The 16,665-nt window shown below is 39.6% G+C and overlaps 1 protein-coding gene across 2 annotated transcripts; it reads left to right on the top strand.

Annotated features, from left to right (window-relative positions):
- Positions 1-5,450: 5,450 nt before the first annotated feature.
- Positions 5,451-11,333, top strand: LOC308316679 (Golgi-associated plant pathogenesis-related protein 1-like). Of its 2 annotated transcripts, none has more exons than XM_080765388.1 (6): positions 5,451-5,587; positions 5,886-5,911; positions 7,628-7,840; positions 8,986-9,063; positions 10,086-10,235; positions 11,080-11,333. In XM_080765388.1, exons 2-6 carry the CDS (start codon positions 5,905-5,907, stop codon positions 11,166-11,168), a joined length of 537 nt encoding a protein of 178 aa, XP_080621514.1. In that variant the 5' UTR covers positions 5,451-5,587; positions 5,886-5,904; the 3' UTR covers positions 11,169-11,333. The 2 variants fall into 2 exon arrangements, with proteins under 2 accessions (XP_080621514.1, XP_080621515.1); XM_080765389.1 differs by having other exon boundaries at positions 11,057-11,333.
- The last annotated feature ends 5,332 nt before the right edge of the window (positions 11,334-16,665 follow it).

The raw sequence follows: 16,665 nt of genomic DNA, 5'->3' as shown, positions 1-16,665 counted from the left end.
TGTTGTCTATTTTTGGAATGTCTTAGATTTTCTTTTCATTTATTCATGAAATGAATGAATTAGTATTTCATTCTTTTTTGGGAATGTTTATTTTTTATTTTTTATAAAATAAATTAAAAACTAAATGTAGGAAACTAAAAATAAAGGGACTCACAAATGGGTCCCGAGCCAGTGGCATGATCGGATGCCATATGATGTAATTTTTAAAAGCCATGCATTGGAGGGGCCAAAAAAGAATACAAAGAGAAGTGCTAGATTAAACTATGATAAAAGCCTATGAATGGGTTGGGGGGGGACATCTTAACTCTGCCTCAGCTGGGAAAGGTTATCCTGAAGAGGTGGGTTTTGAAGGAAGAGAGGGAAGGAGGGTGCATCCAATGGCATCCACTCATAGTGCTGCACTGTGTAGTACATGTATGACGCAACACAGTTTCATGCCTCACGGAGGGAGGGAGGGACTTTCACCCTACAGTATACTTTTAGACCGTGCTGACCATCTCAAGCACGCTGGGCAAGACCTACTACGCTGTAGAGCGCATTGCTATGGAATTTGGCGGAAGTAGCAGGATTTTGGCGGAAGTATAGCTCAAGGAAAATACATTTTCAATTGCTTTACAAATCTGTTTACATTCTCCGTGTAGGAAACAAGTGTTGTGAACTTGTGATTCATTGGTCGGAAAATATCATATCCGGGGGAAATACATCTGACGGATGTCCCGGCCCGACACTTCCGGCTATGCACACTCTGCCTTAGGTTGTGACCAGGCTGTTCTCTTCGCAGATGAGTGGGACCGAGGCCACGTGACGTCTCAAGCGAACTCGAGCCACGAGAGACACCACCGAACGTGTTAAAGTGAGCGAGTTGCCGAGTCGAATGCTGCGAAGTTCGCTCAAGTCGACTCAGCTCTGTTCGAGTCACATAATAGTAAATCGTCGCCCCCTACAATGAACACAGCAGAGCGCTCCCTACTCCACTCACTGAATCACAACTCAAGCCGCCGCGGTGCTCCTTCCAGAATACAGGGTCACGTACTCAGGGGTTTACAACCCGTACCCCCTTGTACTTACAAGCATATTTACAAGTTGCAACCTTACATTTAGATGCCATTGGAAATATTTGTATTACAACTTTTCAATCAAAGTCACAACAGATTTTCACGACATGTATTTAAGATGCTATATCTTAGAATAGACGTAGACTTATTTGACAGTGCAGAAACATAATTGCCTTCCTTGATGCGTCAATTAAGCGTCAACGACCATCATCTGGTCTCAGTCACAGACACTCAGCCTCTGCATAGTAGGCTACTCTAACTGAAAGTGACTGCCTGGAGTCTGTTTCATTTCTATCCAAAAGGATTACTGTGATTATGGTAAGCTCACATATCACATGTACCATAATTCACTTGCAAAAGAAAATAAAAAACCCCGGGGGTCCGCGGACCCCACTTTGGGAACCGTGGGCATTCATGACATCCATATCCCCTACACTGCAGAGGTTCCCAAACCTTTCCATGCCATGATTGATTACACAGCTGTGGAGCTAGGTTTAGCTCAAGAGGACCCACCAAGTATTTTTTAATATGAGTATTCTCGTTATATAAAAGTTATATCAAAGAAAATGAACATTTATCTGTGTACGTACGGTATATTGTTTATCAACACATTATTCCCTCTCTTTGCAAGTCCCTTCCGGTTCCAACCCACTCCAAAGCTCTTTTAAAACCGCCCTCAAAAACCACCTCTTCAGACTTACTTTCCCCAACTATTCTTGCCCAGCCGTCATGGTTGTTTTGGTTGTTCTATTTTTTATTTGTCTTGACTTTAGAGTCATTTTATTTCTTTGCTTTTGTTGTTCTATTTTTAATTTGCCGTTCTATTTTTAATTTTTTTTTTTTTATAGTTATTTTAATTCTTAGGCCTAATAAAGGCCTAAGATAACAATTTGTTATTGGGTGTGTTTGTGTCAAGCATCTTTGAATGATCTTTGAATGTTCAGAAAATCACTATGCAATCAGATGTATTAGTTATATAAATGTACTGTAAATGTAATGTAATTACTTTCCACCATTGCACACGGATACAGATGTGCAAGCACGCACACGCACGTGCACGCACGCACGCACATAGTTGTGTCACACCTGGCCTATACTATGTATCTGTGCAGTCAGAAAATATGGCTGCATGTTTGAGACAGGCATAATAGTGCAGACATTACAGTCAGTTCAAATCTACCTTTTGACTTTGTAAGTTGTAACCCTCCCATGCAGTAGCAACACCTGAGGCATTTAACAAAGCTGTGCATACCTTCAGTCTGATCTTTTAAGACCTTTGACTCCTAAAATGTGCACAACAATGTGTCTGGTGCCTCAGCCATTGTGCTCCTTGTGAGCGAGACGTCCGTCTTTCTTGTTTTGCATGTCTCTTGTATCTCAATTTCGGGAGTTTGAAATTTGAAAGTTAAATCCCATTGGCGTAACTGCCCTCCCATATCTGACATTGACCACACCAAGTCTATGAGCCCACATCTAAACTTGACCACATGACCACGTCTCTAGACGGGTGCTACACCAGAATGCTGCGTGCAGTACTTATAACATCAGCAAGAGAACACATGTTACCAACAAGAATCTGTATGATGGAATGCCAAGGGTGAGCCAGAAAATAGCAGCCAGGAGAATGAGACTAGCAGGACACTGCCAAAGACACCAAGAGCTGCCAGCCAGCAAACTACTACGGGAACCAACATACAGGCACCGGTCACCAGGACGTCCCACATTATTATGTGGATGTACTCCACAGATAGACGTGTGCAAAGCACCAACGAGCTGGCCAGATGTAATTGAGAACCGGGATGACTGGAAGCGACGATGGGGGGCTCGTCTGAGCTCTGAGGACGACCTTAGAGAGATGAACCTCAATTAAGTACCTAAGTACCTCAAATTTGTACTTAAGTAAATGCACGCAGTTACTTTCCACCACTGGTCAGAACTACCATGAAGCCCCTCTCTGAGGTATCTATAGGTATAGGTCAAATCTAATCTACTCACATAGCATTTCTTTGTGAACACTTTCAGTAAGCACTTAACAGCAGTCTTAAACACTAACTACAATACACTAAAGAGATGTTAATAAGTGATTGATAATTAACATCTCCTTAAGTTTACTCAAAATACCAGTCTTTAAGACCATTGGTCTTAAAGACGCCCCCTCCTTCCCTCTCCAAAACCCACCTCTTCAGGATAACCTTTCCCAGCTGAGGCAGAGTTAAGATGTCCCCCCCAACCCATTCATAGGCTTTTATCATAGTTTAATCTAGCACTTATTCTTAGATTAGGATGTTTTAGCGTGGGTGTAGAGTGACATGCCATGATAGGGCTGTTTTTGCGTGGGCATAACATGGCGTATTAGGGGGTGGAGCCTGGGTTTTGGCGTGGGCTTGGCATGCTATTTTATGGCGAGTTAGGGGGGCATGCGTCGTCATTTTATAACCCAACATTATGAAACTTCTAAGCTGGTTTGTGAGTGGGCATACAGGATGGATAGACAGACAGACAGACAGACAGACAGACAGATACTTTGAGGCAACCCTAGCTGAAGACGTCGTGCCATTGCACTATAACATATTCAGCACGACATAGTACTGGTGCCTTTTAACCCATTTAAGCTTGACGTCGAAGTTTTCAAGAAAAACCTTATGTTTCTGTATAAGTGGTGCTCAATATTTCATGTCAAGGACCCCAAAAAATGTATATGCTTCCCCCCCCGCCCCCCCCCCATTCTGAAAATATGTTGTTCCAGGGACCTCCCCAGAAGCAAAGATTTGAGTTAAAATGTCCACTCTGTAATCATATATTCAAAGATTTGAGGCACATTTTCACGATTTTTCTAAAATAGCTAAAGTATAACATAATGCTTTAAAACACTAAAAAGGGGTTCCCGCCCAAAATGGGTTAAAATGGTAAAGTAAGCATAACCATCATTGCATACAGATTATACAAGCCTTTCGCTGTATTTTACAGTAAACATAGCCATGCATTAAGGCCCTGGAGATACAGCCTTTTAACAGTTTTGGCTAATGAGTACCATGTGCTTTTGAAGTCTTCTGCTTGTCTGGGTTTCATTCAGGCCCCCAATGTGTTAAAAGCGGTGGTAACTGCATCTAAACACTGTTGGACAGCAGGAAGGAATGAACATTGGCGCTTTATGGACAAGTGTTCGCCAGAGCCCGTTTCGTTTGGTGCGCCCCGCGACATGCTCTCAGCGACACACACTCTGTTTAGTGTTTTCTTTTCTTTGTCTGGCAAAACGGCATTGGTTTCTCTGTGCCTAAATTGCTCTAATTAATCCCTGGTACTTGACATTGTCAAAGGTGTTATTGTTTAATCTTTTAGGTAATCCGGGGAGGGAGGTAACTCGACTGGGCAGGAGTCTTGCCTATTATCAGAAAGGATTTACAGTTAACCACAGCAAAATCTGCAGGGCAAACTAGTAACACAGTAGACACTGTTCTGTGTCACAGCAAGTTGAATAACAACAGAGAGATTCCGTGACATACTAAGCCGCAGTCTTCAACCCTCCTCCCCACAAGCCAATTTACTCCAAACAAAATGATGCCACAATTGCTTTGTTTTGCTGTAATTGGACCAGAAGTCTGAATGACAAAGGTGAATCTGTTGTGATTTTTATACGGGAATGAAAACGAATATCGTTGAACTATTATGCACCAGCTACAACAACCGAACAGGATGAAAAAGAACAGCATCACATTATGCCCTGTATGGCCAAAAGCCAAAAGCCCTGTATGGCCAAATGTATAAAGGTGAAGCTTAAAGGGACTTAACATGTAGATACGTAGATGTGCACTTCCCAATGAACTAAACTTACTGTAATACTGTTGCACTGTAAGCTCTTCTAAATGAGGAAATGATACATGCACCATAGTTGCATTAACACTGAAACCACTTAAACCACTTAACCAATCTACGAGCTCACAATGTTGTGAGCTTGTAGATCGTCTATTTTCAACAATTGTTCTGAACATTCAGTTTCCTTTTTTTTATTGCCTGGCATTTGGCATCACCATGGACCAATTCTTTTCTGATTTAGCGGGCACACCTAGTCAGTGACTGCACCTTTGAACAGAACAAAACATGATAAACATCTAAAGTGCTCACCAAGTGTTATCTTAATTGCATTTGAAAAAAGGACAATTTGGTTGCGAATTTTGAAAAGCTGGTTTTGCGTGGGGTTTTTTCTTACAAATATTTGTCAAGGAAGGCCATGGGACAGTGGAACACCCACTCAGCTTGAAACAGGATGTCTGGTGACCGTATTCCAAATGTCCTCTTTTGGTATGCAAAGCAACAAAAGATGTAGCGGCACGGTGTAATAATTACAAGCTGGGGGTGTGTATGTATGTGCGTGTGTGTGTGTGTGTCTGTCTCCTCCTCCATGTAACGTCGAGGAGGAAACAGAGGTGCAGCTCACGTATATAAAGTGCTGACTTGGAAACAGCAGAGCAACTTACTTCATCTTCACAAGGACCTACGTATACCTTCAGACATTTTGGTTCAGTTCCCGCCAGGTGAGTGCAGTATTGGAGGAAGAGGAGGGAGTTTGCATGCCATCTGAAGATAAATATTTGAATATAGAGCTTTGTTAACTTTTGTATCACTTCCTTAGTTTAGTTAAGTTTAGTTCTCCATTTTTCGTCTTATCATCGCAAAATATTCTACTGTTGCGCAAAATGTTAAAGTTATTATATTAAATATTACAGGTATATTATACATAAAATGATGTCAGACTATAGTCATAAAAGATATGCTTTAATCTGATAGATATGCTGTAATCTGTTAATTTTCATTTTCGTTTTTCGTTTTCAGGAAATAAAAAAGACACACAATGGCAGGTTAGTGCAGTTACATTTACAGTAAATTTGTAAAAAATGCACATTATTATTTCTCATACTCTAAATCCTTAAGTATCTATGTGCAACTGAGAGTGTACAAATGTAACCAAATGCACCCTATTTGGGTCCACTACATCTGTATACTCTCAGAGCTAAAGGGACACTCAGGATTTTTACACGGTAAGTAACCTGAAGTAACCTGAACTCAGGTTACTTACAGGTAAGTAACCTGAAACTGAAACCTGAAAAATGTGTGTTTCTCTATTCGTATTTCCAAGGAACATTCATCTAATTTGTTCTGGTTAGCCTATACAGGTTTATGAACCATAAACCTGTCCATTAATTTGTAGCCCATTAAGACCTGAGACCAGATTCTTCTAAATCCTAACAGTTTTCTGAAAAACCTATGTTTCTATGTCAGTGGTGCTCAAACGTTTCATGTCAAGACAAGACCCCCAAAATTATATGTATTTGGCCGCCGACCTGAAAATGTGAAAATGTTTTGTACCAGCCAGGGACCGCACAGAAGCAAAGATATGAGTTAAAAACGTTCGCTGGGAAAGAATATAATTATATTCAAAGATTTGCGACGCATTTTCAAGATTTTTTTTCAAAATAGCAGATCTACAAGTTTGTATCACAGCACTCTGTTTCTCAACGGCTAACGTTTAACATAATAGTTAAAAGCTAAGGTGACACAGATGCGTTCCAGGTCTTAATGGGTTTCCAGATACTTCCGACAGCCTCAGACCAGTGGTTTTCAAATGTCTTGTCCCCTAAGGCTTAACCCATTTTGACCTGAGATCAGATTAAAAGAATGTCTTCTAATCTACAACCTGACAGTTTTCTGAAAAAGCTATGTTTCTATGTCAGTAGTTCTTCAATTTTTCAAAAATAGCAGACCTACGATTTCTGTAAAACACATTTATTATGTCGCACAGATTTCATCCAAATCTCACGCAAATCGGTCCACATGATCTCTGTAGTCATGTGATCAAGACGAGTCTGTTGGATTTCTCAGATTCTACACTGATTGGCTAAGATTGCCTTCCAAAGTTTTCAGGAGTGGCCCGTTTCGTTCAAAATGCTGCACATGTTCTGCTCATCCAGAATTCTATCCATCCTATCTATAAAAAAACATGTTTATAGTACTCCTAAATATTTTGCCAAACATCTCCTCCTGGTCTCCTCCTGGTGGAGACCTGTGCCCAGAAGGGCACTTTTTTACTAGTTACTTGTAATGTTTAAGCTATTGGACTAGTAAATTGCCAAATGCCTAAAATACTAAATGATAATTAAAATGTGGCATTGATTTAGTTGCTTGTAGCAGAGGAACAACACAATCAGTACTAATTGTACTAAAGGCACTACAGTTTGGCCAAAACGTCCTCCAGAATAACCTCAAGGAGGTTATAACCTCAAGGAGCTTATTGGGTTGGCTCAGGGATTTCATTGGAAGTAACACCTGCCCCACAGATGGAATTACAAGGAACGACATTTTTAAATAGTTTAAATAGTTTGTCACACGCAAAGAAATAATGAGCGAGCTATTGGCTGAGGTCTAGACACCTCCCACAAGAAGGGCTTTCTTTCTCATGCGCGGCGCATTGATACAGTATACCACTAATTATCTTCAAAAGAAGGCTACACTTATCATAAAACCAGTTCTGGTGTTGTTTGTCTATTGTTTTTTTTGTTTGTTGCATGTCTATACAGATCTTGCTAGCTTTAGGAATGAGTTCCTTGACACCCACAATGACTTCAGGAAGAATCATTCCACTCCTGCGCTGACCATGAGCACCGAGCTGAACAACTCTGCACAGGAATGGGCCAACCACTTGCTCTCCATCGGCACGCTGGAGCACAGCAGTACCGACGACGGCGAGAATGTCTACTTTGCATCCAGCAGCGACCAGATCAAACTGACTGGTAAGACAGTCATATAAGTGCCATCATAGTCATCATGCCATGGCATCGTTCCTAATGTGTCCCTGTAAATCTGTGGTTGGTTAGACCAACTGATTGTGAACCAGGGACCACCACCTTGACTAAGAATCAACCTGGGGACCACTTTTGTGTTGCAATGGGATATGGGCTAAGATTAGTGCTTTTGTAACTGGAATGCATCCCATGTGTGTTTCTCAAACGATGGTCCACGGACTTAACTGGTACACACTACTGACACAGGTGGTCCTATCTTGGGCGTGCCTTAACCTTTAACCCTAAACTCTTTTGCCATATTTAACAATCTTGAAAGATATTTTAAAATAGCCGATCTACATCCACACATTATGATCTTGTAGATTGTCTAGTTTAGTATTAGTAAAAATGGCAAATACGACTTAACCTTCTTGAGATTCTAACTGCCTTTTCTGTGGAATTTCTTAACCTCAGACTTAACCTCAGACCAGTAATTCTGATAAACATTGACGCACTTCCAAGGAACAGTGCACAAAAGTTTAGTGCACTGTTCCATGGAAGAAAATACAATATCTTCACTTTGCTACATTACTAAATGCATGGTCAGGGACCACATGCAATACCTTCACGGACCACCTGTTGAAAATCCCTGGGTTAGACTGACATTAACTCATCGTGTGTGTGTGCCCAAATACCTCATTTGCCTCAATGGTTATGATACATGAACTTAAGTACAATAAACATATAAAACCTTTGTCTTGTGCTGCGTTCAAACGGGCAGATGCAAAGATACAGTCTACCATTCATTCTCAATGGAAGCCAGCTACGTGAAGATACAAAGATACATCCAACCTTTGTAGCTGCTGCAAAAGCTACAACAGCTACAAAGCCACAAAAAATGTTGAGCTGGTTTCAACTTCAGCTACAAAGATACAAAGCTACAAATACGCTGTGTGTAGCTTTGCATCTGCCAGTTTGAACGCAGCATTAGCAGCACTAAAGCAGGGATATACACAAAATATATACCAATAATAAATGAATACCTAAATGAATGCATTTTTTTCAACACATCACAGACACAGTCTGCCTCTTTGTTGTATATTGTGTTGTTGTAAGAAGTAACATAACTTTATCACTTGCTGTGTGATGTATAGGGAAGGAGGCTGTTGATAGCTGGTATGGTGAGATCAAGGACTACAGCTGGTCCAAGCCTGGGTTTGGCTCCAACACTGGTAAACAAACAACTAAACTCACCCACGCTGAACCAACTAAATGCTTGTAGAAACCAGTCCCCCAGGTCGCATCTTTGTGGTGTGGTGGTGCAATGTGGTGCAAATGTGAATGACATACATAGAAATAGTCATCAAGGATCATTAGCAAGCTAAGAAACTGAGTATACACTAAAGAGTGCTATGTCTACATAAAATGTAAAAACTACGGGCTGTATACATGTGTCGTACATGTCACGTGTATGTACGTACGTATGTGTTTGTAAACCTTTGTGTATTCAAGTGTGTCTGTCTCTGTGTCCTGCACGGCTCTGTGTGTTTATTTGCGTGTGTGCGTGCAATACCCATATAAACGGCTTGACCACAAAGACAATAGAGCGTCGCAGTCCCGCCCCCTTTCACAACGACGTGCGGAAGACAATTTCCCATGCATTTTTCTCATAGACGTTTCAAAAAGTATTTATTTAAAGACCTGTAAGCCTCGAACAAAGCCAACTCGGATCGTGACAAATCATGATGACAATGAACACAATATTTTGGGCAGAACAAATAATTAGAAAGAAGAAAAACAACAAAAACCCTGCCCTTTTTTTCCTTCTTTCTAATCATTTGTTCGGCCCAAAACAATAGTGTTTATTGTCATGATAACTGTCACGAATAATTAAAAACTAGACTAAAATGTTAGGAAGGGAATAGTGGACAAAATATCCAGTATAAGTACAAGACAAGTCATTTTACACTTGGTTGCATGCTGAAAATAGCAGCTCTACAAGCTCACAATGCGTCGCAGCACGACGCGATGTGAGCTTGTAGATCGGCTATTTTCAGCAAGTGTAATCAAGGCCCGCCAAAATACATTTTAGTAGACTAAATCAACTGTAGATTTAGTCGACGAAAACAATAAAACATTCCAGGTGACTAAAATGTGACTAAAACTAAATGAAAACAATTCAAGAGACTATTTATGATAACAACAAAAAACTAAAATAAGAAATGTCGCTGTCAAAAACAACACCGTATTGCAGGTCACTTCACTCAGGTGGTGTGGAAGGACTCCAAGGAGGTGGGAGTGGGCATGGCCACCAACGGCAAGACCGCCTTCGTGGTGGGCCAGTACCGACCCGCCGGAAACATGATCATGGAGGGAAACTTTGAGAAGAACGTCCTCCCCAAAGGTAACACGTGCAGCACTACATAGTTAGTTTTAAACTTTAAAAGGTACAATACATTAAAATATACAATACACAACACACAATCCCTTTACAACAGGAGCGTTCTATTGCTCCACAAGTGGTGAACAAAAAGTACTCAAATGTTTTACTTTTCAAATCAATGTAGTGGAGTAAAAGTGCAATGTTTGGATCCGAAGTGTAGTGGAGTAGAAGTAAACGTATTGGAAATTGTAAAAGCTCAAGTAAAGTACAAATACCTCAACATTTTAATGAAGTACAATACTTTCCACTACTGTTTATAAGGTTCTGCATTTAAACAGGGTGTAAGTAAGTGTTTTTGTTAAAAAGTTAAGTTGGTCAGTAACAGACTTCGTCCCACTCCAAAAATATTTGACTGATCAAGACACCGTCTTATTTTTTATTTGCAGAAGAGACTGTTGTGCTCTGTCTTATATGTTGATCACTCATGTAAATTAGATATTTTGATGTCCTATCATCATTTAAAAACATAAGTGCACTTTGTCGGTAGCTTGTATACAGAAAACCTAACTGGTGACAAATTGAAGTCGATTTGTGCCCGGTGCCACATGCAGAAGCCTGATCCGTTTCTCTCAAAAATGAATGCACCACCTCTACTACTATTAGCAATGATTGCTATCGGAATATAGAGCTATTTATTAGTTATTTTAACACAGTATTAACACTTACTTACACCCATCCACCTTTAATGTTGTTAACATTAAGGCGGGCTTTTAATAGCCTATAGCATTTCCTAGCAGACAGGCCAGATGTATACCTCATGTGGTTTTGTTGTTACATTCCAGTGTAAAGGCTGTGCATTTTACAGCTGACGGCAACAGCGGCACTTCCAGTGATGGGAATGAGAAAAAAAGGGAGTCTGGCAGTGAGAAAAAGGAACGCTGCACGTTACTTTAAACAGCCCGGAGAAGCCGGAGGGTCTCATCGCATGCCGTCTCTCTGTTTTACTTTGTTCTTTCTTTTTCGTTTTGTTTAGTGTGTTTTTGTAAATCTGATGTTGTGTCTAATGCATTTTCTTTTTTCTTGAAAGCTGGGCACAATAAAATTCATGCAGCAAATGTATTCGGAGTATTCGGAATGTATGTTTCATCTTGAAATGATCAAAAAGTAACAATGATTTAATTATTTTTTATGGAATTAAACATACCGGTAGGCTTGTTGTGATTTGTACCATTATCATTATCCATGTCTTTTCTCTTTTTTGTCTCTTTCTTTTGTTCTTTTCATCTGCATCAGTGTTTACTTTCAGGTTTAGTTTTTTACTTTAACTACTTGTTAAAGATGGAGTGCCGTGATTTCTTCCCCCACCCTAAAACATGAGGAAAGAGGAAGAATGTGTGGCCCAGGAAATGAATCCCAATGCATTTTTCCCATAGGCATTTCAAAACGTATTTATTTAAAGACCTTTTAAGCGTCATACGAAGCCAACTCTTGTCGTGACAAATCATGACAACACACACAATTTTTCGGGCCAAACAAAGAATTAGAAAGTAGAACAAAACGGCAGGTTACAACACTTTTTTTGTTGTTTTTCTTCTTTGTAATTATTTGTTTGGTCCAAAATGTTGTGTGTGTTGTCATGATTTGTCACGACAAGAGTTGGCTTCGGTCTTTAAATAAATACGTTTTGAAATGCCTATGGGAAAAATGCATTGGGATTCATTTCCTGGGCCACTCGTCGTTCTGAAAGGGGGAGGGACTGCGACGCTCTACTATAGTATGTTGTTTTTATGTCAACACGCCCAGCAGTTCATTAAGTAATATGCCTGGTTTGCCTGGTGGGAGGTGATGGGTGGGAGTAATAATAATAATATTAATAATAATAATGGATTGCATTTTTATAGAGCTTTTCTATGCACTACGTGCCTACTCAAAGCGCTTACAATGGTCCATTCATTTATACATTGGGAGGTGAAGCGACGCCAGCGTCATCACTTCCCACATTCACACACCAATGGTGGCAACCACTGGAGGCAATGTGGGGATCAGTGTCTTGCCCAAGGACACTTTGACATGTAGACAGGAGGAGCTGGGATTCGAACCGCCGACCCATGGATCACTGGACGACCTGCTCTAGCTCCTGAGCCACAGTCACCCCCGGTTAGGGGAGGGCATGATATTGTGATGTCACTATATAACTATTTTTTTTCATTGGCACTTTGACTTTCAAGGGTTCAGCCTCCAGGAAGAAACCGTAAATACAAAGGGAAGAAATCATTGCACATAAGAACCACACCAAGGGGTCTAATGAAGTACTGTCACCTCATACAAACTGGAAAAACGGCACTCCACAAACTGGAAAAAAGGCACCCCTTACTTACAGAGTATAGTGACTATAATACAGCACCTTCTTTACTACAACAAATGCATTTAGCAGTCAATCGATCAGTCAATCGATCAGTCAATCGATCAAGGACACAGAAGATTGACATCAATGATTCACCATTGCTGCTGCTGCTGCTTACACAGTATGGGATAATGCAGTGATATAAACTAACTAAGTACATTTACTTAAGTATTGTTTTTTACTTTACTTGAGTATTTCCAATTTTCAATACTTTTACTTGTATTGTAGGCCTACTTTACAATTATTTGAAAACTTTAGTTACTAGTTACTTTTTAAATTGAGATTAATATTACAAAACATACATTAACCACCCTATACATTTTGGACATTTGAAAATAGCTTGTAGATCTGATATTTTCTAAAGATTTTCAGGCATTTTATACATTGAGATTCCAGACTTTTACTTAGATTAGATTACTTAGATTGCAGTATTGTGTACTTTTTCCACTGTCTTGTGAAAATGATTTGAGGGAATAGCCAGCAGGTGGCAGCATAAACCTGCATAAAACATTTTGCTCATCTGAAGGGGCAGTCTAATCTAGTCCAGTGGTTTCCAAACGTTTTCATGTCAAGGACCCCCAAATTGACACTCATTAGCCCACGGACGCCCATTTGAAAAGATATGCCAGGATTTTTACAGCAGTGATTCTTAACCCGTTTAATTTCAAGGATCCCCAGTTTGACATGCATATTAGTCTACCGACCCCCATTTAATGGCATTTCTATCTCTGGGACCCCCAAATGTATAATTTAAAAATCAATGTTAATTTAACAAATGGAACCAAATGCACCCGTTAGGGTCCATTTGTACACTCTTAGAGTTACAGACCCATAAGGGTCCATTTGGTTCCAAACTATCATTTAGCTGGGGACCCCCTGGAACTCCCTCAAGGACCCCTAGGGGTCCCCGGACCCCACTTTGGGAACCATGGTCTAGTCTACTAGTCAGATGTGGGGGCAGGAACAAAGGCACTAAGTGCAATGCTCTGGCTTTAAGACCGTAAAGCAGTGATTTTCAACCTTTTTCATGTCAAGGTCCATTATTTGTTTGGCATTTGAGCCACGGACCACCGTTTGATGACATTTAGCCTCTCAAGACACAAAACGTAGAATATTTTGTTATCGTTGCATAAGATTTTGTCCACCTTACCATGCTGCATTGATGTTGGTACCACAAGGAGAGATAACAGGAAAATGTAGATCAAAAATAGCAATTCTTCTACATTCTCTAATTGTGTAGACTTCTTGTAAATTAAGTAATGCAGATGTGTAACAATAATGTAACTGAGTTAAAATGAGTTAAAAATCTATAAGGGTCCATTTGCATTTGGTCACCAACTCTCCATCATTTATCTGGGGACTAACTGGAACTCCCTCAAGGACCACTGGTTGAAAACCACTGCTGTAAAGTTATAGGTAGCGTACAATTTACAATTTAGGCATATAGCAGATGCTCTTAATCCAGAAAAATTTACAGTAAGAAAGGATACAAATACATACAAATGCATAGAAATAGTAATCTAGGATCATATAGGTAAACCAATGGTTATTGGTTAATAACTTATATTGTTTTATTCTTATTTTTTACGTTTTATTTTTATTATTATTATTTATTTATTTTGGTCTATCTTGTCTATCCTTGTTTTATATTATGTTTTTGTGCTCATACTGTACATACATGCATGCATACTTGTATTCTGTTGGTGCTGATCATAAAAACAACCTATCATCAGTCTCACTGCATTGGTTACCAGTCGTGTACAGAATTGATTTTAAAATGAACTTGTTTGTTTTTAAATCACTAAATGGAATAGCACCTGCATATATTTCTGACCTCTTGTCCCCGCACATACCTTCCCGTAAGCTCAGATCAGCAGACAAAGTTTTACTCAACCCCCCCAACACAAAGTTGGTGACGCAAGGCGGCAGAGCCTTTGCTGCTAGGGCTCCACTGCTGTGGAACCAACTACCTCTGGAACCTAGACAGACCACTTCCAGTGTCCACTTTTAAAAAACTCTTAAAAACCCACTATTATTTAAAGGCTTTTAATGAGTTTGAATGAACAGTTCCAGTTTCTGCTTTTTATCTTGTCTTTAATTATTTTTGTATTTTGTATTTTATTAATTTCCATTGTTGATTTGAATTGCCTGTTTGTGTATTGCATGTGAAACACTTTATAAACTTGTTTTTAAAAAGTGCTATACAAATAAAGTTATTATTATTATTATTAATATCAACAAAATATATAATCTGTACATTGAAACTATAGGCAACACACTCTACCAGGATGCCTGGTCTACACACCTCATTTAGCAAAGACCAGAGATATGTCTCTCATATGGTTTTCAACAAATATTCTGTTGCACATTTAACAGTTTAAAGGGATATTTCACTTTCAAATAAAAGAAACAACACAATAATAAATGAAAAGGTTGAAGAAAAAACATGACCCCCTCACTCATCCGAAGGATATCAGTCTCTAGAACCAAGGACGGGTGTTTTCAATTAATCTATCATGGTTAAAATGTTTGAAGTTACAAACATGTTTGAAAGTGAAACATCCCTTTTGTAATAAAATAAAGGGGGGTGGGGGAGGAGAGAAAATACTGATAAATGACACGGTAAATGGTCTAGTAAGGAGCGCGCAAAGAAAAGCATGAATGAAACTATACCAGGTAACCTGTCATCTTTCTAAACAACATGATACTTAGCAGCATGTGTGGTCAAGCAATGTAAACAACTTAAATAGTAGTCTTCAAGAGACAAGAAGGCGGTCGCACACACTGGTAGTGAAAGTGCCAATGCTTTATTTTTGGGCAGAGTAAAAGCTGTGTGGCCAACTTCTTGTTTCTTGAAGGCAAGACTATTTTAGATTATTCTGGCGTGGGCCTGCACCACTATAACTCTAAGGACTTTGGTGTGCGTAGCAATAGCATTCTCGTGTACTATGTAAATAACTTCACATGAACAAGCAACCTAAGGATACTGCACAAGGATATTGATGTAGAATACTGCACGGAACGAATAGAATAGAAACTGTGTCTGCCTCTGATTTAAACGGCTTCTGTTTAATTCGGGTGACAGGGCAGCCTAATGCCAGGCAGATTGTGCCATATAACTGAAAGATCTCTTTTATTAGTTGGCCATGTGCCTGTAATAGTCAGTCACACATTTTGTGACACTCTGGAATGGATGTGTGTCACCTAAATGCCTAACACAGCCTGCCAAATTGAAAGCAAGAAATTACTGTTTGCTCTACATTACAACAGTGGTTCCACAAGGCCGACTTGAACATCTCAAACGTGTTTACAGCCCACCCATCTGAGCACTTAACACAGCAGCTGAAAATTATAGGTGGGCGTGTGCATTTTCAGAGAATGTATATTTGAACGGTCCGGCTTGGATAAGTGGAACTATTTAGTGTAGCCTACTTTAAGTTCCTAGTTATCGGTATCACAATGACATTTTTTTTCAAGGTTTTAAAGAAAACAAACAATAATATATTTTATTTATATTACATTTTTGAGGGTTGCTAGCCTCTCCTATTATACAGGTTTAATGTTTGTCTTATCTAGACAAATATTAAAAACGCCATTGACAATGGACAGAGTTTAATGTTTCGGCATATGATGTTATGTTATATCGTGATGATGTAAGACGATAAGGGTTGGTAAAGCGCCCCTCACTTCACACGGGTGTGATTATTTTATATTAATGCTATATTATTATCAATACAATCAATTATTTGTGCGGTACGCTTGTAATATCATCATATCCCACCAGAGGGCAGGCAATGCTGCTCTAGTCTACACAACACAATCCAGCTAAAATAATGATGTCATCATGAAGCCCAAAACATTGCATCCTGTTTTTCAAAACGAATCTATACCTCTCTCCTCCATGAAATACATGTCTTTTGGACATATTTACCTGTAAATGTAAAAACCAGGAAGACCCAGAAACAGCTGTAAAAGGTCTGTGAGGCGGAACTCAAGGAAAAAAGAACATCTTGGAAGGAGGCAACCCAACACCGAACCATCTGGAAG

This window comes from Protomyctophum bolini (genome assembly GCF_963924005.1).
Source record: "Protomyctophum bolini genome assembly, chromosome: 6".
Taxonomy (NCBI): Eukaryota; Metazoa; Chordata; class Actinopteri; order Myctophiformes; family Myctophidae; genus Protomyctophum; species Protomyctophum bolini.
The sequence above is the reverse complement of the archived record's forward strand: the minus strand, read 5'-3'. Positions and strand labels throughout refer to the sequence as shown.